At 46.6% G+C, this 25,558-nt stretch overlaps 1 protein-coding gene across 4 annotated transcripts; it reads left to right on the forward strand.

Moving 5' to 3' along the window:
* Nucleotides 1-3,232: 3,232 nt before the first annotated feature.
* LOC308478406 (cytochrome P450 2J5-like) lies at nt 3,233-25,558 on the forward strand. Of its 4 annotated transcripts, XM_081008105.1 has the most exons (10): nt 4,524-4,659; nt 7,809-7,911; nt 9,471-9,633; nt 10,459-10,608; nt 14,087-14,247; nt 16,355-16,531; nt 18,987-19,128; nt 19,946-20,133; nt 22,166-22,307; nt 24,470-25,558. In XM_081008105.1, the coding sequence occupies exons 2-10, from the start codon at nt 7,909-7,911 to the stop codon at nt 24,646-24,648; spliced, it is 1,305 nt and encodes a 434-aa protein (XP_080864231.1). In that variant the 5' UTR covers nt 4,524-4,659; nt 7,809-7,908; the 3' UTR covers nt 24,649-25,558. The 4 variants fall into 4 exon arrangements, with proteins under 4 accessions (XP_080864232.1, XP_080864229.1, XP_080864231.1 ...); XM_081008103.1 differs by lacking the exon at nt 7,809-7,911 and having other exon boundaries at nt 3,235-4,659; XM_081008104.1 differs by lacking the exon at nt 4,524-4,659 and having other exon boundaries at nt 7,270-7,911.

Here is a 25,558-nt window from a genome sequence, read left to right on the forward strand (position 1 = left end):
GAACAGGCAAAGGGTTGCTCTGCAAAAAGGGTATATGATAGAGCAAGGATCAGGAACCTGCATCCCTCCATAGTCGCTGGAGAGAAAAATACGGAGTCTGTGCTTTTGATTCCTTAATCATGTATATCTTGCCTGCAGTCTTGAGCAGATTAAAGTCTCTACCAAATGTTTATTGAGTCTTTGTGCACCTCCGTTCTTCAACTGCCTACATTCTTCAGAGGTGTGGCTTGTAGACCTGTGTTCTCATGTCAGGTGCTTTGCCTACACAATCCTTTGAACGGCAGCCATCATCGCTGATGTCAGGAATGATGGGAGCAACAGTCTGGTAACATTTATATGGACACCAGTTTCTTGCCGCTGTGACAGACATCTGCATTGTGTGGAGAAAATGGATAGAAAGAACTTTTTCTCCATTTCTCATAACAGTAGGGTTGGAATAGCATTGATTGGCAGGAAATTCAGGACAGACTGTATTAAATGAACTACGTAATAATGGGTTGGACCAGCCCAGAGGCCTTGACCCTCACTTGGCTGGGAGGCAGAGAGAACTCAGGGACTTAGATTGCTCCTACCGAACCCTCTTGCTGTTCCTAAGCAGCCCTGCTTCTTTGTTAAGCACTAATAGTAGCAAGATTTTCCCAGCAAGGGGCTGTAAGGACCTCAAAGGGCTGCAGCAGAACTCAGCTGCTTCTTACCTCACCGTGGACAACCTCCTAGGATGGGAGATTAATCAAGAGAGTTGTGTTTTCTCCTGCCCCAGCCCTATATGACCCTCTCCAATGGTAACTGGAGGTGTTGAAGGAACTAATTTAACTGAATAATGAAGATGGAGGAGGAAGGAAATCCCATTTTTTTCTGGAACTGTGCAGAAAGAGACGTGATCTTGTTTCATTTGCTCCAAGGAGATGCCATTCCCAGACATCCCTTCCTTGTACGCTATGCCTTCACTCCAGAGTTGGTGAGGGAAGGAGTTTGCAAGTCTTTCCCACCCCAATATGTTCACTAGCTAGCCCTGATGCTGTGAATAACTTCTATAGAATACTTAGCATTTTAGGGAGCAAACTTAAGTATGGGAAACCAGCTATTAAAAATAAATAAATCACAGGATGTGAAGCAAATCCCATTGTTGCTATGCATTTAATAATTAAAGGTGTGTGTGTATGTTTTACTGTTGCTTTCGTGTGGGTTTAAGTTATTGCTTAATTTTAGGTTTGTGGTTGTTTTTTTAATCCCCTGGTGAAAAGGTTTTTGTGAAAAGGTGGCCTAGAAATATAGCTAATAAAACCATCAAATAAATCATCAAATGCTATCAATAAGAACTCCAATGTCAACCATCAAACACAGCTGCACAAACAGAGCAAATAACTTCCCAGAGATATTCTGGGCCTGAGCCCTTTCCCGAACTTTCAGCTTCCCTCGAAAGAAAGGAAAAAGTAAGGCTCCAGGGTTGTTGTTTTTATTGCAGTGAGCCCCACGTTGTGCAAAAGATTCCTACATTGCAGAGAGTTGGACTAGATGACCCTCATGGCCCCTTTCAACTCTACAGTTTTATGATCATGAATAAAAGCTTGCAGGTACTAATCTTCTCAAGGGTTGTTTAAGAACCAAATCGACACCTGCATTCCAATTACTGTATTTTTTGCTCCATAGGGCGCACTGGACCATAGGGCGCACCTAGTTTTTAGAGGGGGAAATCAAGAAAAAAAATCTTATTTCCCCCCCAGAGCAGCGTACAGGCTGCGCGCAACCTCTCCCTGCCAGAGGGGTTGCATGCGGCTATGGCACAAGCCAAGACAGCGAGCGGGATGGATCCTGCTCACTGCCTTGGCTTCCTTTTTAGCTGCACGCAACCTCTCCAGCCGGGAGAGGCTGCGCGGGCCTAAAGAAGCCATAGCCCCGCGCAGCCTCTCCCTGCCTGAGGGGCTGCGCGCGGCTATCCCTGAAGCTTTTGGAGTGCAGCGCAAGTTCCCACTGCACTCCTCAGGCTTCGGGTTCCTTTTGCTGAAGCCGGGAGAGCAAGACTCTCCCGGCTTCAGCGAAAGGAACCTGAAGCCTCCAGAATGCAGCGGGAACACACGCTGCACTCCGAAGGCTTCAGGGGGCTATCCCTGAAGCCTGGAGAGCGAGAGGGGTCGGTGCACACCGACGCCTCTTGCTTTCCAGGCTTCAGCGAAAGCAATGCAAAGCCTCCGGAGCGTGGAGGGAGCGCTCCCTCTGCACTTCAGAGGCTTCGCGTTGCTATCGCTGAAGCCAAGGAGCCTGCATTCGCTCCATAGGACGCACACACATTTCCCCTTAATTTTTGGAGGGAAAAAGTGTGTCCTATAGAGCGAAAAATACGGTATGTGGCCAAAGAATGCAAAGGTTTAGGGTTGGAATGGCTAAATGCGGTGCAAACTTAAACATGGTCTACTCAGACAAGAAACAAGTGCACTTGAGTTAAGTTGGACTTACTCCCACGTAAGTGAACATCAGGCTGAAAGGCTAAATATGTTTCTGATCCATGCCATTTTTCTTTCATGTGCTCACCAATAAAGATTTTCCATTGATCTTCAATTATTATTATTTTTCATCCACATAAAAATTCATACCATCTGGCCTGATGAAGAGTTCTGGAGAACACATAAGCTTACACACTATTTTGTGACAATTTGGCTAGCCTAACGTGGCTTCTGGAATATTTCAACATTTTCACTCAAAATGTGCATATCTCAATGTCCTTGGATGCATTTTCTGAGCCGCAGAACATTAAGGAAATGCAAAAACTGGTGGATGACCAAGTTATGCAGATTAGTCCAAGTGTGCTCAGCTTGCATCAGTAAGTCACAAAAAGGTCAACTTCCCCACTTATACCTGGGAGAGAAGACTGCTACACACGGTTAAATATATTAAATCTAAAGAATGTACATTTTTTTTGGAAGGGTAGCCTGGATGTCTTCTGAGGGATCCCCTACAGCCATGCAATTCTTGATGGTAAGATTGAGTTTGGTCAGCAGAAGAGTGATGGAACAAGCAGAATGGACACGGACTGTCCAAAGTGTTGGTGCTGACCTATAAAGCCCTAAATGGCCTCGGCCCAGTAAACCTCAAGGAGTGTCTCCACCCTCATCGTTCAGCCCAGACACTGAGGTCCAGCTCTGAGGGCTTTCTGGTGGTTCCCTCACTGTGAGAAGTGAGGTTACAGGGAACCAGGCAGAGCACCTTCTTGGTAGTGGTGCCCACCCTGTGGAACATCCTCCCATCAGATGTCAAGGAAATAAACAACTATCTGACTTTTAGAAGACATCTGAAGGCAGCCCTGTTTAGGGAAGTTTTTAATGTTTGAAGTTTAATTCTATTTTTAGTCCTCTGTTGGGAGCCGCCCAGAATGGCTGGGGAAACCCAGCCAAATGGGCGGGGTATAAATAATAAACTGATGATGATGATGGTGATGATGAAAGGTCTGGCAAAAGTCAGCCACCATTCTTTTGCTAAGGAGATGTTTCTCCATGGATAGGCTCTTGTGGAAGGCAAAAGCCATATGTGAAGCACGATGTAGTTGCCCCGCTCTGCTGGCTGGAGGTGATGTCATCAAAGTGCACCAGAGAAAGAAGTGGGAGGGGAAGGTGTTTTGTCTTGAACAGAGATAGACCAACCAGATCTCTGTGAGAATATCCAAAGCCATGGCTTTGGTTCTCTCCCACTGCCTCCAATCCAGCTTAGGTCAGGACTCAGGAGCACAATACCTCAAGGACTGCCTCCCCCCATATGAACAAACCCAGACACTGCAATCACAATTTGAGGCCCTTCTTCATGTGCCTACCCCACAAGAGGTCCAACATATCCTTCAACTGCCGTGATTAAATTGAGGCATCCCATTTTTAGGAGCTGCGCCCCCCAAAAACACAAGTTTTGGGTCAAAATGCCCAAGAGCCAGAGTTAAAAAAAAAAAGTTTGTTTTGGGGCTCTGTTAACTCACACAGGTCACATTTCTTGTGTGGGAACACAAGAAGGTATGGTTTTCAGCCTCAACATGCTGGAGGGTATGGTCCAGAGGGTGGCAACAGGGGAGCGGGCCTTTTCTGTGGTGGCCCCATTTGCAGAATTTTCTCCCCAGGGAGGCTCTCCTGGCACCTTCATTACATATCTTTAGGCATCAGGTGAAAACTTTCCTCTTGTCCCAGATTTTTGGCCAATTAAATGTTCAGTGGCCTTTTAAACTGTGTGGGTGTGCAGGGTCTGATGGCAATTAAGACCTTCCTTGCTTTATCTGAGCATCTTGAATGTTCACACCTCACGTGCCAAAAGAGGACAGCCACATTCCTAGGCTATAAATGTGCCTGAAATGACCGCATAATTCTCCCCTGCTTAATTATAGCGTATCTCTGGGTAGCAGCTCTCCATATGATGTGATGGAAGGGTATAAAAGAGCACTGAGTCTTTTAAGAGAAACCAGGAAGTCAGCCCAGAACAAAGTCATTCATCTAACTCAGAGAGAACGGTCAGGTAAACATGGGGCCAAGTGAAGTTCTGGTTGCTGTGGTCATCTGTTGTCTGACTGTGCAGTTTGTAAAGCTCTTTTGGAAGCACCGACGGCTCCCCCCTGGACCTCTTCCATTCCCTCTCATCGGAAGCCTGTGGAGAGTTGGCTGGAAGATTCGTCAGGATACTTTGATGAAGGTATTTTTCTAAACGATAATAGCAGCCGAACCAACAACAGCATAGCTGGAGAGGTGGGTGGGGAATTCGTCCTGAAAGACCAGGACAACACAGCGAGTTTTATCATGTGTTGATTAATGTGCCACTCGCTTTGTGGTGGTCCTCAATGAGATGGTGGCTCCTTCACGGAGCTTCAGGGAGCTGTGGGAGTGTGTCCGAGGGTGGAATCAGAGCACTGCAGCAAAAATCGCGTTACTACTCCTTCCTGTCCTTGTCTCAACTCTTTCCAGTAACATGTAATGCAGTGTCAACATGGGACATCATCTAGCTGGGCCTTTTCTTGCCCCCACTAGGTATGTGGGTGAACAGGGCAGGAAAATACCCTGTATGCAGTGGTTGCTGTTGCCCATTGGGAACTAATAAAATACAGAAAGACAGAACCAGGTACACTGCCTTGAGAAGAAAGGTGGAATATAAAGGTAATAATAAATAAATAGATAGGTCGAGCCAGTTTGCTCTGGTCCTGTTGCGTTGCCCACAAAGGCAACTGTAGTGAGTAGAACCACGGAGTAAGGAGCCAACAAGCAGTGGACAGGTTCTACATAAGATGGGCAGGTGGTGGTGCTTGAGGGCAAACTGAGGTTGGCCAACCAGTGCCCCACTTGCCCCAGTGGACTGCCTATATGGTGATGCCCTAATCCAACACTGAAATTGGTTTGTATTTAATTGGACTTACAATGTTGGTGTAAATCCTATAGGGTTGTCACAGGAGCATGCTGGTCCATAATCACACAGTTCAAAGCTGGAGTTAACTCTTCATGAGTAAAAACACGATCTCCACAGAGTTGGTTGAGTGTCAGGCCTAACAACCACAGCAGCTCCTTCCTGGCGGTCTTACTCCTTAAATGTCAGCTGCCAAGACTGAAAGTCCCTGCCTCCCCACAGCTGCCTAAGTCTCTTCCTCTCCAGGGCTTTCCCCAAGCAATCGGAGACCGTGTCTGTCTGCGTGCCGCCAACCTATTTTCCACCCTTTTCATGCCTCTTCTGGTTCTGGGAGACCAGAGGGGGAGGGGAGCAGCAGGAAGGGGAGACATTTGTGCCTCTTCACCAGCTGGACTCATCTCTGACGCTGGATTTCTCTCTGCCACCACCTCCCCTACAGACCCTCTCAGCTGCTGAGATCGGCAGAGGAGGCCCTCAGAGGCTTGGTGGTTGGCGGCTGGGGAGAGGGCATTCTCTATGGCAGCCCCAAAGCTGTGAACTCCACCCCTCCAAAGAGGTGTACCTGGCACCTTCATTATGCAGCTTTCAGAGAATGCTGAAAATGCACTCCTTCCCCTGGATTCTGACACTTGATGTGTATGTTTACAGGGCCCACCTAATAATAATAATAATAATAATAATAATAATAATAATAATATGTTGGATCCAGCCTAAGTTTCCTTGCCCCACCTCTTCTGTTTCCACACTTGGCACTCCCCCAGAACGCCCCCTTTCCACGACTGACACCAGCTTAAGACCTGCTGGGTTCAGCTCAGCCAACTGAGCCCCAGCTAAACCTGGATGAAGGACTTAGGCTGACGTATCTGCAGCTCAACCAGGATGGGGGATTTAAGCTGGCATAGCCCTGCTGAGCCAGAAACCTCTTAGCTCAGCTGGAGATCTACTGGATCCTAACTGCTCATCCCCATCAGATTTTTCCTTAGGATTGTGCCATTGGGTGGGAAAAGTCATTTTGCTCTTCTTACTTTGAAGCAGCAGGGGATAGGAAAGCCTTGCTGTTTTAGTGCATATCCCTCAAAGATCTACCACTTGATCCCAGTCTACCTTATTCCCACTTCTGTTCTAAACAAACAAACAAACAAACAAACAAACAAACAACCAGCTGAAAGAGAAAAAGAAGAGGCAGAGCTGAGAAGAAGGCATGCCAAACAGTAGCAGGCGACGGATGGTTAAGCATGCATTGGAAGTATCAATCTTAGAATCAAAAGGAGATAATTAAATAATCATAGAATCACAGAATCAGTGAACTGTAGAGTTTGAAGGTGACAGCAGCCACGAAATTAAAAGACGCCTGCTTCTTGGGAGAAAAGCAATGACAAACCTAGACAGCATCTTAAAAAGTAGAGCCATCACCTTGCCAACAAAGGTCCGTATAGTTAAAGCCATGGTTTTCCCAGTAGTGATGTATGGAAGTGAAAGCTGGACCATAAAGAAGGCTGATCGCCGAAGAATTGATGCTTTTGAATTATGGTGCTGGAGGAGACTCTTGAGAGTCCCATGGACTGCAAGAAGATCAAACGTATCCATTCTGAAGGAAATCAGCCCTGAGTGCTCACTGGAAGGACAGATCGTGAAGCTGAGGCTCCAATACTTTGGCCACCTCCTGAGAAGAGAAGACTCCCTGGAAAAGGCCCTGATGTTGGGAAAGATGGAGGGCACAAGGAGAAGGTGACGACAGAGGACAAGATGGTTGGACAGTGTTCTCGAAGCTACCAGCATGAGTCTGACCAAACTGCGGGAGGCAGTGGAAGACAGGAGTGCCTGGCGTTCTCTGGTCCATGGGGTCACGATTAGTTGGACACGACTAAACGACTAAACAACAACAACAACAAGAGTTTGAAGGGAACATGAGGGACATCTAGTCCAACCCCCTGCAATGCAGGGAACTTTTGCCCAACATGGGGTTTGAAACCACGACTCTGAGATTAAGAGTCTCTTTCTCTACTGACTGAGCTATCCCTCAGTCTGATTGTGGTGTTTTGTTGTTGTTATAGCCTGCTCTGAGATCTGCCGACAGAGGGCGGGGTATAAATTATCTAAACAATTATACAAAAAGTGGAGGTGCGTGTGAGGAACCTACGGGTACTTCCAGATTCTTGCTATTTTTGGATGGGGTTCAGCTACATACCTGCAAATTCACGTTGCACAATTGCAACCTGATTGATGAGATTCTGTGCAACAAAACCCATGTTGTGATGAGCAAGTGAGGGGAAAATGCACTAGAAGGTGTGGGATATCGGCCATGTAATCTGCAATGTCCCCCAAGGTGCCACAGAAATAGAGACCCAACTCCCACACTGTGTGGAACAGTCCTCCTGACAAGATGCAGTCTGCAGGCTATGAGAATCTCATCTTAAATAGATTTTCACATGTTTTTTTTCTTGTAGCTGGGAATCATTGCTTGGCTGCTGCTTGTTTAAGGAAGAACAGAGAGAAAATGGGGGAGAGAGGAAGCAAAGGCTGTTGACAGCTTGCTAAGTCCCACCCATGGTAATATGAGCTCAGGGTGCAGGTTAACCCTTTCGTGTGAGTCAGTAACTGTATAATACAACACTGATTTGGAATGCAAAAGCAGAATTGCAGCAGGGTGGTGGTGGTGGTCCTAAGCCCTCTCCCAGCTAGCCTCTTCACGACAAACTGCCTCTTTCCATCTCTGTGGGAGGGTTTAAACAGGGAGGGGTGAAGTGTGGATTGCATTGCCTGTTGCTTGAGCAAGGTTAAGCCCCGAGCTGACATTTTTCTTTCTTCGGGTGCAGGTCATTGGGAGCTTTAGGAGAGTTTTCCTAAAATGCTGAGAATTTTGGGCTCCTGCAGGCATTCCAGATTAGAAGGTCTTTTCAGGAAGAATCCCCAGTGCAAGTCCACTGTTAAGCACAGGGACACAGGAAGTGGCCTTGTACCAAGCCAGACCATTGGTCCAGCTAGCTCAATATTGTCTACAATGACCGGCAGGGATGCTCCAAGGTTTCAGACAGTGGGCCTCTCCCAGCCCACCCTGGAGATGTCAGTGGAGATTAAGCTTGGGTCCTTCTACATGCAAGGCAGATGTTCTGCCACTGGGCTACAGACTTCTTCTGTTTTTAGCAGCTGCAGCAGCCTAACTGCCAAAGCAAAGTGAAGGCCTACTTGAGTGTGAGCTGGTTTACTCATGAGGCGAAGTAGGGTGGCAGAATCAGAAGGGCAGTAAAATTCAAAAGGCAGTGAATATTTTATGGTAGAGATGCTGAAAGGAAGTGCCAGCATCCACCAGTCCCTGTGGTCTTCCTCCACACTTTCTATTTTGTTGGGACAGGGATGCGGGTGGCGCTGTGGGTTAAAACACAGAGCCTAGGACTTGCTGATCAGAAGGTCAGCGGTTCGAATCCCCACAACGGCGTGAGCTCCTGTTGCTCGGTCCCTGCTCCTGCCAACCTAGCAGTTCAAAAGCACTTCCAAGTGCAAGTAGATAAATAGGTACCGCTCCGGCGGGAAGGTAAACGGCGTTTCCGTGCGCTGCTCTGGTTCGCCAGAAGCGGCTTAGTCATGCTGGCCACATGACCCGGAAGCTGTACGCCGGCTCCCTTGGCCAATAATGCGAGATGTGCGCCGCAACCCCAGACTGGACCTAATGGTCAGGGGTCCCTTTACCTTTAGCTAATGGGACAGACTTTTGTCAACAGAAACACTAGGTGTTCTTGTCCCAATAACGGAATCATATCAAATTCTTCTCCGTGGCCCCAAAGAGCATCAGCAGAACAAACATTCAGGTCAGAAACACATGCTTCAGGCATCAAAATTTCGCCTAACAATTCCACAAGTGTCTCCACTCCACCAGTCCCAGGAGCCATTGCAGCTTTTCAATGGGAGTGGAGGGGAAGTGGGTATTTTCCCCAGAACCAAAGACCTCCCTCCCCATACATTGTGGTCCTGATCCAACTGCAATATAGTAGTAGTAATAAATTTAATAAATAATAATAATAAATACATTGTATGCTGTTATACAATCTGCATATCAACTAGCTTGGCCCTGAGCATAACATTTGTTTTGTTTGCTTTGACTCCACTTACAGCTTGCAAACAGTTATGGAAACATTTTCACGTTATGGATAGGACATACTCCTGTGATTGTATTGTCTGGGTTTGAGGCTGTTGATAATAGTCTAACGGACAACCCAGAAGCATTGTCTGGACAACCAATGTTCCCTGTTGTTAAAATTCTGGGCAATGAAAAGGGTAAGTTGTTGCACTCAGCCATTTTTATTTGGAATGTGGGGAGGGGTCTTTTCCTTTCTTTTCCTCAGCCAGCATGGAAAGTGTGGGATATATCCAGTTTCATGTAACCAATATGCTTAACTCTAATTAATGCATTAAAGGGTTAAGACCACAGAGCAAGCTGTCCTGCCAGGCTGAGCTAGGTAGGAGGAAGGGTTACCAATCTCTTTGTTTTCTCTTTCCACCATGTGAACCCTACCAGGAAGGATGTCTAGGGTGGTTGCTCCAAGCCTAGACTATGTGGCTTTAGCAAGCCATCAAATAATTTAGAAACTCTTACCAGTGGTGCACCATGCTCCACCGAAGTGAGTGTGTCCTTCTCAGGTGCCCTCCAGCTGAGGGTAGCTGAGGGGGATGCATTGGCTGTCCACCAGCCTCTGTGCTGCCCCCGCGAGTGGCCCTGGGCTTGCAGGGCACCTGGGCTGCTGTGTCTGTTGGAGGCAGGGGCGTAGGAAGGGGGGGAGGTGGGGGCAGTGTGCCCCGGGTGCCATCCCTGAGGGGGGTGACAAAAAGGCACACCGCAGGGGGCTCGCCCCCCGTGCGCAGCGGCTGGAGCCACTGCCGCAGCGTGCAGGAGATTGCTCTCCCCACCGCCGACATCACAGCAGTCAATCAGAAGCCGCGCTTTGAAAGTCAAATGTTTTGGAAGTCGAATGGACTTCCGGAATGGATTCTGTTCGACTTCTGAGGTATGACTGTATTGATTCATTCACCTCTAGCTGTGAACCACCTAACCAAGAACGACCCAACACTGGGGTTTTTTTTAATAAAAAAATATTGTTGCAGGTATTATGTTCTCCAATGGCAAAACCTGGAAGCAGCAGAGGCATTTTGCACGATCTACCCTGCAGAAGATGGGGCAAATGAAGATGTGTCTGGAGCATCAAATAGAAGAGGAAGCTGCTCAACTCGTGGAGGCCTTTGCACAGGAAAAAGGTACGTAAGCAATGGCTAAAAAATTAGGCGCTTGTACTTGCTGATATGCAGCTGCTGGCTAGCTAGCCTACCTGCTGGATTATAATGCAACAGCTGCAGGAATTTTGCTCTGCAGAAATGGTGATTCCTGGCCCTTCATTCCAACCCATCAATGGAGCTTGAACACATCCTCAGATCTGCCCTTAAAGTGAAATAGATGCTTCCAAGTAGGTAACAGTCTTCCAGGCTCATAGAAGAAGACCCGTGCTTGGAACTCTGCTTTACAATTTTAATCCTGAGATATATAAATATATGGTGAGTCCTTCTTCATCAGACCACAGGGCAGCCAGATGCTCATCTGGGGTACTGTTGCAGGCCACCCCAAATCTCCTATTGGTGAGAGATTCCAGGGGTTCCAGACACTTACCCAGGGTTCGGTTTCCTTGGAATGAGGGAAACCAGAGACTGTGGCGTCTTGAGGATACATGGTTTATTTACACATATAGGCAACCTGAGCCAAAGATGGAGGGGCTCAGAGAATTAGCACCCCAACAGATCTTGCTTCCTCGAGAGTCACAGCCTTGGATTCCAGCAGTAATCAAGCATGGCTCTCTCAATCCGGCTTCTGCCTGCTTCTCTTTCAGCTCACACACAATCTGTCTATCTTATGCAGGGTCTCTCAATTCAGTCAAATTCTCCCCCCTTCACCCTGCAAAAAGAGGGGTCTCTTCCAACTCTATGATTCTATGATTCTATGAGAAAGTTTCCTTGGAAGTTTTAAACATTCTTTTAAAATTGTCAGCAACAACTGCTTTCACTTTTACTTCAGTGGAAAGGGATCGACTTCCGTAATTTAAATCCCTTCAGTCCAATTAATTGTCCAAATTTAAAGCCTTTTTTTACTCACGATTGTCCAATCTTTTATAATTTGGTCGGAGAAATTGGTTGCTCATGATTGCCGGACTTCGGAGCTTCACGCAATGAAGAAAGCGAGTAGATTCCACAGTACCCGCGTCTCCAACCCCGCTCGCTCTCGGGGCTCTTATTAGAGCTTACTGGGGAGCAGGGGAGTCGCAAGGGGTACGCGCGGGAAACCAGATCCTCAGAACGCTCGTTCTGAGGTTTTTTCGGGGCTCCGCGACGCTCTCGCGGTCACCCCTATCTTCAAAGCACAAGGGCTCTTTCAGATGAAAGAGCTCTCATCCGCCATTAATTGCACGACCAACTGGAAGTCTTTGTCCATGGAGTTTTCTTGGCAGGGATACTGGAGTGGCTTGCCGGTTCCTGCTCCAGGTGGATCACGTTTGGTCAAAACTCTCCACTATGACCTGTCCATCTTGGGTGGCCCTGCACGGCATACCTCATAGTTTCTCTGAGTTATTCAAGCCCCTTCGCCACGGCAAGGCAGTGATCCATGAAGGGGATCCATGAAGGGGAGATGTATAGACAATATCTAAAAGAACCATGTCCCCATATAAAAGCTTTAGAATGCTTCGAATAACTCTCAAATGGAAATAAGGTAAAAAGAATACAAACAAGATTTAGTACAGATCAAATTTGTTGGAATATCAGAGGCAAGGAATTGAGGAAACAAGGACCCATATCAAGGAGGTCGGAAGTTGAAATATTTTTGTGTATTGGTGAAGCAGTGTTACAAATCTTCGCTTGTTTGTTTGTAAAAAATGTGTTGTATACTTTTTCAATGCAAGTGTGTGCTTGTGACGAAAGAGAGAGAAGGGCTAACTGCCGTTGAATGCAATGAATTGTGGCCATTGCCTGAAGATTTGTTCTGCAGAAAGGGGAGGGACTTTCCCTGCGCTCTTGCTTAAAGGCTGGGTTCGGAGGGTGGTACAGCGTCTACGGCCATACTACCCTGAACACGCCCGATCTCGTCTGATCTCGGAAGCTAAGCAGGGTCAGGCCTGGTTAGTACTTGGATGGGAGACCGCCTGGGAATACCGGGTGCTGTAGGCTTTTGCCTCCTTTTGCCGCTCAGCTTGCCGCCCATTTCACGCCAGGCGCTGCTGCCTGCTCTTCCGATCTTTATTTTAATTTCCTTTCCTTCTGACTCGCACCTTTCGAACCTGCTTTTCCTTTGCAAGGCCCTGCCCCCTCCCCCTGCACTGCTCAGGGCGGCTTGCAAGCATTTAAAGTCACAGCTCAGCTGAAATCTATCAAGAGGCAGCAACTGCTGGACATGAAGTACAGCACAGGAGAGCTGCAAGTGGAAAGCGTCCGCAGGACGGTCAGTTCAGTTGTATTCAAAGACAGCCACAAATGGACAGGAACTATGCAACGTGAAAGCCGCATGTGGAATCCTCCTTTCCTTTCTAACCTTTAAAAAGCAAATTTTGTATAATTTTGCTATTTCTTTGTCTGTTTTATTTTTGTTTTCTTCTTTGCTTTTTTCCTAAATGTTCTTTGTGTGTATGTGTTGATTTTAAACCAATAAAGATTAATATTTTTTAAAAAAGAGATGGTAGAGCATGAGATTCTTAATCTCAGGGTGGTGGGTCTGAGCCTCATGTTTGGCAAAATATTCCTGCATTCCCTTCAAACTATACAGTTGTTCTTCTTCTTCTTCCTCCTCCCCCCCTCCTTCTCCTTCCAATTATGTATTTATTTATGGCCTGCCGTTCTCATCCTAAGGTCCCAAGGTGCGTTGCAACATTAAAAAAACTATTATAAACAATTAAAAACATTCATCCAGATTTGCCTGCGGGGTGTTTATACACTTCCTGTTAATCATTTGTCCACCCCCCACTTTTCAGTGCATTTTTCTAATTGTAAAAAAGTTGTTTTCTTCTTTTTTTTAATATAAAAAGTGGGGTTTATTGAAATAGGTCAACAGAGTATTTTAATTCACTTTAACCGCATAAACCCGAATCTCCAGTAAACCCTTGTATCCTTTTTGCAAAATAGTGACAGACTCGACTGGAGGCACCTGAAATGTCTGGTTCTGAGGCCACAATACTCTGAAACATTCAGAGTGGGGTAGATCTGTGGTTCTCTCCCAACGTCTCTAATGCAAGGGTTGGCAACCTAAGGCCCATGGGCCGGAAGTGGCCCACAGAGGCCATTTAACCAGTCCATGAGCCGCCCGCTCGGTGAGTCCTTGCGCATTGCGCTAAATTGGCGCAGCGTGGCGCGGGGTCTCTCTTCTGCAGCTCTGGAAATCGCCTCTGCGCATGCCCAGACACCAGAAACTGCGTCTGCGCATGTCTGCGGCGCCAGAAATCGCTTCTGAGCATGCCCAGACGCCAAAAATCACTTCTGCGTAAGCGCGATTTCTGGCATCTGGGCATGCGCAGAGGTGATTTCCGGCACTGTGGACATGAGCAGACATGATTACCAGTGTTGTGCTGTGCCGGCCCGGCCCATGGAGGATCTCCGCGGCAGTGATCTGGCCCATGCCCAGTAAGCCTTGCCGACCCCTGCTCCAAAGCCCTGGGCCAGTGGAATGAATGCTGATGAGATTGTCTTGGCTGTTTGTCTGCAGGACGGCCTCTGGACCCTTCGCTGCCCATCATGCATTCAGTCTCCAAAGTGATTTGTTCTCTGGCATTTGGACATCCTGTTCCCGTGGAAAAGAAGGCCTTACATGAGCTGACTGAACACATCAGCACTGTTACAAAATTTAGGGGCACCGCTGGAGAGATAGTGAGTAATGAATTATCCCCTGTTCCTTCTCGCTCTCCCAGCTCCGAGGAGGGCAACGCTGTATCTGCACACAAACATGTCCAGTGTTGAGTCAGAGCCAGGCCAGGTTTTCCTCATCCCTCCTCACTGTGGTCCTTTTTCAGTGGAAGTGATGGAGAAGGGACCTGCCGCATTCTGCATGCAAATGGTGCATTCTGCCATTAAGCTATGGCTCTTCCCTAAGAGCTGCTGTATGATGATGATGATGATAATTACCCACCCTTTATCCTAAGGTCCCAGGGCAGGTCACAACATTAAAACAAAACATTGTTGTTGTTGTTTAGTCATTTAGTCATGTCCGACTCTTTGTGACCCCCCTGGACCAGAGCACGCCAGGCACTCCTGTCTTCCACTGCCTCCCGCAGTTTAGTCAAACTCATGCTGGTAGCTTCGAGAACACTGTCCAACCATCTCGTCCTCTGTTGTCCCCTTCTCCTTGTGCCCTCCGTCTTTCCCAACATCAGGGTCTTTTCCAGGGAGTCTTCTCTTCTCATGAGGTGGCCAAAGCATTAAAAACAGCTTAAAACAGGTTACAACCACAAAAATAAGGTGGCTACTCAGTCCCAGTTTTGAGGCTTCCTGTAGGCATCCTGTTGAACACACTGAGAACAGGTTGCTGGACTAGATGGGCCATTGACCTGACTCTTCTGATGCCCTTATGTTCTCCCAAGTGACCTCTTTACCAGCTCTAGTCATATCAGTCATTTGGGGTGGTGGGCATTCTCTGTGGCAGCCCCTGAGCTGTGAGATTTCCTCTCCACAGAGGTGTTCCTGATGTCTTCCTTGTATAGCCTCCATTGCTTCCTTCTGTTAAGTACAGTTGTTTAATTGACACTGAAATGGAAAATCCCTCTGGAGTCTCCTAAGCAAGAAGAGCTCTCTGAGCTGCCTAGATAGGTTGCTAATTAACTATTGTTATTGTTTTCTGGTAGCTCTGATACAGTGTTTTAACTTTAGATCACATGAGAGGTACTGAATTGCAAATTCGCCTTCTTGGAAGGGTGGTGGCTGAGTCTTTGTTCTCAGGCTCTGTAAAAGTAAGATGCCTCTTCAGGAACTGCATAGCCTAGGGAGCTGGAATGCAGGCTAATGGAGCCTGTGTGTTAGAGAGAGCTATGTTTGTCAGCTCTGGTTATAAGTTCATTTTATTTCTAAGATGCTGAGCCTGTGCTGGACTTGCACAAGATATTGTATAGAATGATTTGGATGTATCATTTATTGGCATTGTAGGGATGCGGGTGGCGCTGTGGTCTTAACCACAGAGCCTAGGGCTTGCCAATTAGAAGGTCGGCGGTTCAAATCCCCACGACGGGGTGAGCTCCTGTTGTTCGGTCCCAGCTCCTGCCCACTTCAAAGTGCAAGTAAATAAATAGGTACTGCTCCATCGGGAAGATAAATGGCATTTCCGTGTGCTGCTCTGGTTTGCCAGAAACAGCTTAGTCATGCTGGCCACAGCTGGAAGCTGTCTGCGGACAAACGGCGGCTCCCTCGACCTACAGAGCGAGATGAGTACGCAATCCCAGGGTCGTCCGCGACTGGACCTAACCGTCAGGGGTACTTTAACCTTTTTATTTGGATGTATCGGTTTTTGTTCAGCTTTTTTGTTCAGCTTTTGAAGAAAGTTCTTCAAGTAAAGTTTTGAACAATCTAATGAGTCTGAACAATGCTTCATTCCCAAAGGAGTCAATTTTTATATCGAGTCGCTTCAAACAGCACAATATTCAGTACTGTTTTTCTAGAAAAAGAGGTGCCAGAATTCACCATGAATGCCTCCCTTGTTCTCTTAGAATGGCAATGGGACCAACCTGAGAGGTGCTAGAACTGAGTTCTGGTGAGTTCTGGCTGGAAAAAAAAGCCCTGGAAATACTGATATATGCAATATCTTCCAGTTCTGAACTTTTTGCCTTGCTCCCGAACCGCCATTCCCAAGCTTTCTGTCTGCTCCCAAGCCTGTCCCTTGACTTCCCTGAATCCAGGTCTCTTCCTTAATTACAAGAGCCCAAACAGGGGGATCAGGGATTACATTGCCAAAGCAACACTCACACATTTTCTTTTGCATTTCCTGCAGCTATATAATGCTTTCCCTTCACTGATGCGGCACATTCCCGGGCCTCACAAAAAGGTTTTCTCCTCCTGTGAATTCATGCGTTCTTTTATCAGGAAGGAGGTAGAAAATTGCCAGAAAGGTGGGGTTTCCCAGGAGCAAAAGGACTACACTCACCTCTATTTGGCTCAGATAGACAAGGTAAGTTTCTGCTGGAGTGCCTGAATTTGGCACAGCTCATGAAACACTGAGACAAAAGCCGCCCACAAATGGCTGGGAAGCTGTGGCTTTGCAACAAGAAATTGTGTCTCTGTGGCGATCACACAGGGCCCCCGGACGTTTCACGGTCTATTGACCCTATGCCACCACTGCGGTTGCTTTCTTCGCTGCCACCACCCCGCTTCTCACGGGGACACACGGAGTCCAGACAGTAGTTAACATAAACAACTAATCAAGTTTATTTTTAAGTGCAGGAATAAGCGTATGGTTTCGGTTTATTTTTCTCTTGTCAGTTTCTTAAATCTTAGTTCCTACAACTTCAAACTGAATTATTCCCAACTATCTATCTAACTCCCTAACAATTCCACTCACTCTCTCACAATACAACTCAACCAACCCACTGCGTATTCCACCCTCTTCCTTCTCCAACCCAAGCCTCAACTCCCAACTGACAACCCTCAACCCTCAACTCCCAACTCCCAGACCTCAACTGTCTTTTCAAAACCTCCCACTCTATCTTTTACTCCCCCCTCACATTCTCACTGGCCAATCACATCACACCCATTTTTAACTCTTTCCTTGACGCATCCTAGGGGCAAACGCCACAGTCTCACACAAGACTTTCTTTCCCTAACGGAGCATAGCCTGTTTATTTCCTGTTACGGTGAAAATATCTTATTCAAGGTGCTCCTACCAGACCCTCCAAGTATCCCCATTTTCCAGGGACGGTCCTGGATTTACAGAAGCCATCCTGGTTTTTGATCTGATCCAGGAATGTCCCGCTTTTCCTTAGGATGTCCCTAGTTTCATCAGAGAAATGTTGGAAGGTATGCAGTTATGCAATGCCCCCGGCTAAGGAGATAAGTAACTATACAACCTTTAGAAGACATCTGAAGGCAGCCCTGTATAGGGAACATTTTTAGTGTTTAATATTTTATTTATATATGTTGGAAGCTGCCCAGATTGGCTGGCGCAATCCAGTCAGATGGGCAGGGTATGATGACGACGACGACGATGATGATGATGATGAATAGAGTGTTCCTATTTTCATTGGAGAAACGTTGGCAGGTATGTAGTACTGAACTATTAGAGCCCTATACAGTTCAGGACTAGGTTACTTGAGAGGCTGCCTTATCTTGTATATAGCCAGTAGGTCACTGCAGTCTATGGGAGAGTATTTCCTAAAGGTTGCGAAGAGATCCGAGGCCCTCTCCGTAGCAACTCGGAGCTTTTAGCATGGTTGCCCTAGTTCTGTGGAACTGCATTCCTATCAAGATCTGACAGGCAGCCGTTATCCGCACCTCCTGGAAATAATTGTAGGCATTTTTGTTCCGACAAGCTTTTCCAGCTGGGCGAATAAGCCTCTTCCACGGATAAATATCACTTGCGGTGTGGTAAAGCAGCATTTAAATAAGCCAAACCAAATTAACACAATACAAATCTATAAGCAGTTTACAGAAAAGCAAGGATTGGTCCTGTGTGTCAGCACCAGCATCCATTCCAGTCCACATTGTTTAGTATATTGAATAATATGGTACCGTTTTGGATAGAAGTCAACTGGGAGTGAAGCAGCACTCCCTGACGGTTCAGTATTAGTGATAAATTGTTTATTTAAATTGTGCATTGTTTCTGAAGATTGGATGTTCTGGATATGAACTCTCTCCACTGGCTGTTACTTGTTTTGCTTACAATTATGGCTTACTATGTTGATTTACAACAACAACAACAACAACAACAACATCCTCTACCTGCAGAAAGCTAGCCTGTCAGGGAGAAAGTTCTTAGTCCGGCTTCTCCCTTGACATGCTGCTTTTCTGTGTGCAGAGGTATTTTTGACGCAGGTGGCACATACAGTCATGCAATTCTTTTGTTTGCTGTCTGCAGCTGCACAGTCCCATTATCAACATACCCATTCATTTGCCAGGCCACACTCATTTTTATTCCAGCCCCACCCACCACTGGCATGTGGTCCCCACTAAGTTGTCTACAAGGTAAGGTGGCCCTAGGCCTTGTTTCCCATCCTTGCCTTAACCGGCTCCCAAATCACAGGAATGGCTGGCGCAGTGGGGCAGGGCTGCGGATCTGACACCGAAATTGCTGCCGTTTACCTGGATGGGGCAGGACACAGGTGAGGTTGTGGGTACACAGGCCCAGCGACAGAGTGAATCTAGTGTTCCCACTGGTGCACCGACCTAGGTCAGTGGCAGGAGGGGGGCTTCATGGTGCAGCCTCACCATCCTGGCTGCTACCACCAAATCACAAAACCCCAAGTGTTCTTGCAAGCTAGGAAGTGAGGCAAAGCTTCCATGGAGCCAACAAAGGAGGTAAAAATTAGTCTCAAGAACTGCACACAGGGCAAAAGCAACACAGTGGTTGCAACTGAGACAGCCAAGCTTTTGAGTACCTTGGGTTGAAATGTCATGCTTCTAATCCACAGGAGAAAATTGACTCCACAACTACATTTGATGAAGACAACCTGGTACAGGTTATTTTTGACCTGTTTGCTGGAGGCACAGACACTCTAGTTGCCACTCTCTCCTGGGCTTTGCTTTTTATGGTGGCCCATCCCAATATTCAAGGTGAGAGGGGCTGTATGGCGCAAGTGAAGGATGCTTATTCTGTTCTATGTACAGCTTGGGAGGGGCGAAGGCTGTAGCTCGGTGGCAGAGCCTCTGCTTTGCATGCAAAAGGCCCCAAGTTCAGTCCTTGGCATCTCTAGCTAGGGCTGGGAATGTCTAGAACCAGAATTGTAGAGTTGGAAGGGACCGCAAGGGTCTAGTCCAACTCCCTGCAATGCAGGAATCTTGTGCCCAGTGTGGGGCTTGAACCCACAACCCTGAGATTAAGAGTCTTATGCTGTACCAGCTGAGCTACCCCTGAAACCCTGGAGAGCTGTTCCCTGTTGGTGTGGACAATATTGTGCTGGGTTGCCAAATGACATTAAGCAGGCCCAGATGTTAAAACAAAATTCTGGGGTTGTAATTGAGGGAAGCCCTATATATTATTTGAGAGCATGGTTGATTGATTCTGCTTCAGTTTGTTCTCTGATGCTTCCCCAATAAGGGAAAGAGCAGGACAGAAAATCATGTCTTTCACATAGAAAGTGATGGGATTTCAGGAAGAAGTTAGAGGATATGCACTGATTGGAAATGAAGCAGCATGACCACCCCAAAACATTTGCAGGCACAGACATGATAGAAAGCATGATCATGTGTGACCGCCCCAATAGCAGTGTGAGAACAAATCATCGTCAATGTGCTATAAAGGGCCAAGGGGTTCTCTTTCACAGCTGTTTAGTGGCTGGCACTCTGGTGACCCTTGAGAGAAGAGTGCTTCCCAAATACAACCTTCCCTCTGCCCACCTATGAATTGAAACACATTTCCCCCCGCCCTCAGAGCAAGTCCAGAAGGAGCTAGGAAGTGCTCTCAGCCCCTCCAAATTGGTCTGCTATGAGGATCGGAAGCGATTGCCCTATACCAGTGCTGTGATTAAGGAGACGCAGCGCTTCAGCAACGTCATACTATTTGGGGCACCCAGAGTTTGTGTAGACGATATGAATGTGCTTGGCAACTTCATTGAAAAGGTACAGAGCGACTTCTACCACCCCCTCCTCTTTCCCAGGTTGAACGATTGTTTGGCAACAAGTTTTAGCTAGTGCAATTGTTGCGTTGGATTCCTCTGTTGAGTGGCATTGAAACTCACCCATTCACTAGTGCAAGAGCCCTTTTGTGAGCAGACGGAAAATGTTGAATATATATATCCTTAAAGACCTACCTTGGCTCCCAGAATGTTTCGGAGCACAATTCAAAGTGTTGGTGCTGACCTTTAAAGCCCTAAATGGCCTCAGCCCAGTATACCTGAAGGAGTGTCTCCACCCCCATCGTTCAGCCCAGACACTGAGGTCCACCTCTGAGGGATTTCTGGCGGTTCCCTCCCTGTGAGGGAACCAGGCAGAGGGCCTTCTTGGTAGTGGCACCCACCCCGTGGAACACCCTCCCATCAGGTGTCAAGGAAATAAACAACTATCTGACTTTTAGAAGACATCTGAAGACAGCCCTGTTTAGGGAAGTTTTTAATGTTTGAAGTTTTATTCTGTTTTTAGTCCTCTGTTGAGAGCCGCCCAGAGTGGCTGGGGAATAATAATAATAATAATAATAATAATAATAATAATAATAATTTGCTTGACTTACAGCATTCCTAGGAGTATAAATATTGATTTGGCTTTTATTGCAACATTAAGAATATATTTCTTTGTTCTGTGGAACAATTATGAAGTTGGCTTCCTTCTCTTACTCTGAAGAAACCCGTCAGTTTTATCGTATTTGCTATTTCAAAGGTTTTGATCATCCACCCTCAGGGTCCTTGTTGCGACAAATTGTTATACAGGTAGCTGTCAATAAATTTGTGACCATTTATCTATCCTGATCTTTAACACAGCCAAATAGAGGCGTCCATTGGAAGTGAACACCTGGTAATTAATAATTTTATTATTTATATCCTGCCCATCTGATTGAGTAGCCCCAGCCTCTCCGGGCAGCTCCCAACAAAAAATTAAGAACACCATAAAACATAGCACATTAAAAATTTTCCGATACAGGGCTGCCTTCAGATGCCTTCTAAATGTCAAATGCTTGTTTATCTCCTTGACATCTGATGGGAGGGCGTTCCACAGGGCAATTAATAATAATGTTCTTATTTAATATTTTATTATATTATTATTTAATTCTTTCAATCCCTCTAACCACATTATCGCAGAACTTCTATATATATGTGTGTGTTAGAACATGTACATTTCATTGTGGAGGGGAAATCATTTTAATTAAATTTAAAATTTTAATGGAAGCCACACTGGTGAATCCGGCTGTGGGGCAGGTGGCTGTCATTTCCCACAACACTGACTGCACTGTGAGGAAGTTAAAACAACCCTGCAATGGCAAATCCAGTTGCTTGAGCTCAGCGCTCCTTTCTGTGCCTGGCCAAAATAAATTAAAGGGGACCTAGAAGCCTCGTGTCGTTGGTTATGGTGGGTGTTCCGGAACAGTGCCATAGTGTGGGAGCAGCCCACAGGGACTGTTGTCCTGGGCTCAGAATTGTTAGGGGTGCAAAATGTCAACACTCAGTGCTGCTTCAATGCAACCATGCACTTTCATTGCTGGACTCTATTGAAAATGGCTTCTCCATGCGAACCAGGAAGTGACCTCTCCAGATAACAGAGCACCTCTTCTTTTCTTATCTCTGTGGCTGTGATCTCCTGGGTGATACGGATGCCGTTAGGCAGTTGAATGAGCCCTCCCACCCACTGCCTGTGCGTGGTCCTGGGCACTGGCAACCCATGCTATGACACTGCTCCAGAGGTCCTAGCATTTGCCCTAATAGGCTATTTGCTGGCCTGGGTGTAGGACAGGCTTCCTCAACCTCAGCCCTCCAGATGTTTTGAGACTACAATTCCCATCACCCCTGACTACTGGTCCTGCTAGCTAGGGATCATGGGAGTTGTAGGCAAAAACATCTGGAGGACCAAGATTGAGGAAGCCTGATGTAGGAGTTCTCCACCTATACCTGTCTGACCAAGATATTAAGAAGTATAGCTAAACCCTCTTTTCTCTTCTTTGCAGAATACTCTGGTGATTCCTGATCTGTGCTCTATTAATCTTGATCCCAAGCTTTGGGAGACTCCTCGCCAGTTCAACCCTAACCACTTCCTAGATAAGGATGGGAAATTCATAGTGAGAGATGAATTCCTCCCATTTGGAACAGGTAAATGCACAGACCTTTAGAAAGCACAACTGCAAACTTGACCTGCAATATTGAACAGCAGTGATTGTTTTGAGGACAAAATCTTGAAGGAGGAGCTGAGAAAATGCAGAGAAGCCATAACAGGCTTTTGAAAGTAACCCTTTAAATTTTCGGACCTGCCAGCAGAGGACCAGTAAGGAACCAAGACGCAATCAAATGCAAGCCTTTTAACTTTGTTCAGGCAACACTATGTGCCAAGCAATTTCGACAGAGGAGTCTTGGCAACACTCTTCTAAGTACAGGCTTCCCCAACGTGGTGGGAAATAAAAGCCAGAGACCTAGCAGAAAATACATCTTTTTGCCTGGCATCTGAAGATATGTAATGGTGGTGCCAGGTGAGCCTCCCTGAGGAGCGAATCCCACAAGTGGGGAGTCACCACCGAAAAGGCCCATTCTTGTGGACCTCCCATGGAGGGGGAAACATGGAATAGAGATTCAGATGACTATCCCAGGGTTCAGGTCAGTTCATATGGGGAGAGGAAGTTTTTGAGGTACAGTGGTACCTCAGGTTAAGAACTTAATTCATTCTGGAAGTCCGTTCTTAACCTGAAACTGTTCTTAACCTGAAGCACCACTTTAGCTAATGGGGCCTCCCGCTGTTGCTATGCCACCGCCGCATGATTTCTGTTCTCATCCTGAAGCAAAGTTCTTAACCCGAGGTATTATTTCTGGGTTAGTGGAGTCTGTAACCTGAAGCGTATGTAACCCGAGGTACCACTGTATTAGTGGTACAGCTTTCTAGGTCAAAACCAGCAATTTGACTTTGGTCCAGAAATGAATTGATAGCCAGCGCAGTCAGGCCAGGATTAGTGCTATATCTTCAAATTGTCTTGCTGCGGTGAGCTACCTGGCCTCTGAATTCTGTATCAGCCGCAGTTTCTGAACTATCTCCAAAGGCAGCACCAGGTATAATGCGTTTCAGTAATCTGACCCAGAGGATACCAGAGTGTAGGCAACAGAAATTAGGCTATCCCTTTCCACATCAATTAGGCTTGCTCACAAAAAAGAGGTGCAGGATTGCAGCTTGAGTGTCAACCATATGCACACCACTTCTTCTTCTTCTTCTTTTCATTATTTACCACCCTTCATCTGAGGATCACAGAGAGGTTTACATTTGTTGTTGTTTAGTCGTTTAGTCGTGTCCGACTCTTCGTGACCCCATGGACCAGAGCACGCCAGGCCCTCCTGTCTTCTACTGCCTCCCGCAGTTTGGTCAGACTCATGTTTGTAGCTTCGAGAACACCGTCCAACCATCTTGTCCTCTGTCGTCCCCTTCTCCTTGTGCCCTCCATCTTTCCCAACATCAGGGTCTTTTCCAGGGAGTCTTCTCTTCTCATGAGGTGGCCAAAGTATTGGAGCCTCAGCTTCAGGCTCTGTCCTTCCAGTGAGCACTCAGGGCTGATCTCCTTAAGAATGCATACGTTTGATCTTCTTGCAGTCCATGGGACTCTCAAGAGTCTCCTCCAGCACCATAATTCAAAAGCATCAATTCTTCGGCGATCAGCCTTTTTGATGGTCCAGCTCTCACTTCCATACATCACTACTGGGAAAACCATGGCTTTAGCTATACGAACCTTTGTTGGTAAGGTTTACATTATAAGAACACAAAAATGCACAACATAATTGCAAACAAAACAATACCCACCCACCCATCCCGGTTTAAAAGGCCATAGAATGTTTAATCAGCCAAAGGCCTGGTTATAGAGAAATATTTTTGTGCGGCACCTAAAGATATGTAAGGAAGGCATCAGGCAAGCCTCCCTGGGGAGAGCATTCCACAAGTGGGGAGCCACCACAGAATAGGCTTATTCTTGTATTGCCATCCTCTGGACCTCTTTCAGAAGAGGCACATGAAGAAGAGTCTCAGATGATGGTCGCAGGTCCTGGGTTGGTTCATATGGGGAAGGCGGTCCTTGAGGTATTGTGGTCCTGACTTCCATCTCATTGTGTGGACATGTGCACCATCTCCCTTCCCTTCTGCATAGGTTCTTCAGATGCTTTGGTTGCGCACCATATGCAAATGTATACCATGCACTCTTAATTATGGAGTATTATGTGGCGCTTGAGAGAATGAGTGATGCAGGTACGTGATACTTATTTTCTCCTGTTTATTACTTCTGCAGGAAGCCGTGCATGCTTGGGGAAGCACATAGCACAGGTGGAACTCTTTGTTTTGTTTACCAGCCTCGTGAGAGCATTTACCTTCCGGCTGCCAGAGGGAGTGAAGGAAGTGAACACTGAACCTGTAATAGCTGCTGTGTTGCATCCCCGCCCATTTAAGCTCTGTGCTGTTCCTCATTAGGCTACAGCCCACAGAAGACCAAGGCTGGAGAGTTTAGAGTGGCTTATTGCTCACTGGGGATTTTTCAGCTCCTACTGCAAAGCTTTATACTTTACATCTCCATAGCCTGGTTGATCTACTCAGTTTGTAGAGCAAGAGATTCTTAACCTCAAGGCCGTAGGTTTGAGCCCCATGTTGGGCAAAAAGATTCCTTCATTGCAGGGAGTTGGACTAGATGACCCTCATGGTCCCTTCCAACTCTATAATTCTGTGATTCTGTAATACATGCATTGTTTCGTGAGAGAATTCAGGTAGAAATAAATGACAGAACTGGATGAAAGGATCTGAGAACAGTGGCAATGAGTGATCTGAACAGATGCCATCGTTCTAACACCCACATTAAGAGTAGCCTGTTGAGGAGTAAAAGCACTGAGAAAAATGAAATCAATTTGCACCTGAGTGCAGATGGTCGCATTACATTTTATGTACTCTGGTTCATGATAAAAGGTAAAGGGACCCCTGACCATTAGGTCCAGTTGTGACCGACTCTGGGGTTGCGGCGCTCATCTCGCTTTATTGGCCGAGGGAGCCAGTGTACAGCTTCCGGGTCATGTGGCCAGCATGACTAAGCCGCTTCTGGCGAACCAGAGCAGCGCACAGAAATGCCGTTTACCTTACCTATTTATCTATTTGCACTTTGACGTGCTTTCAAACTGCTAGGTTGGCAGGACTGGTTCATGATACCCAGGGAGAAAATGCACATGCTTCTCATCAAATGTGAAAAATTGCACACGTGTAAAATTTAGCATGTGGCCCTGTAAAATAAAGTGTATTTTTACAAAAGCATTTTTCAGTCATGACTTCTGAGTATTTTTTTTAATATAATTTTTATTAAACTTTCACTTTAAAGAATAAACAATAATTTCCAATA

Source organism: Podarcis pityusensis, assembly GCF_964106645.2.
Source record: "Podarcis pityusensis genome assembly, chromosome: 5".
In the NCBI taxonomy this organism is placed as follows: domain Eukaryota; kingdom Metazoa; phylum Chordata; class Lepidosauria; order Squamata; family Lacertidae; genus Podarcis; species Podarcis pityusensis.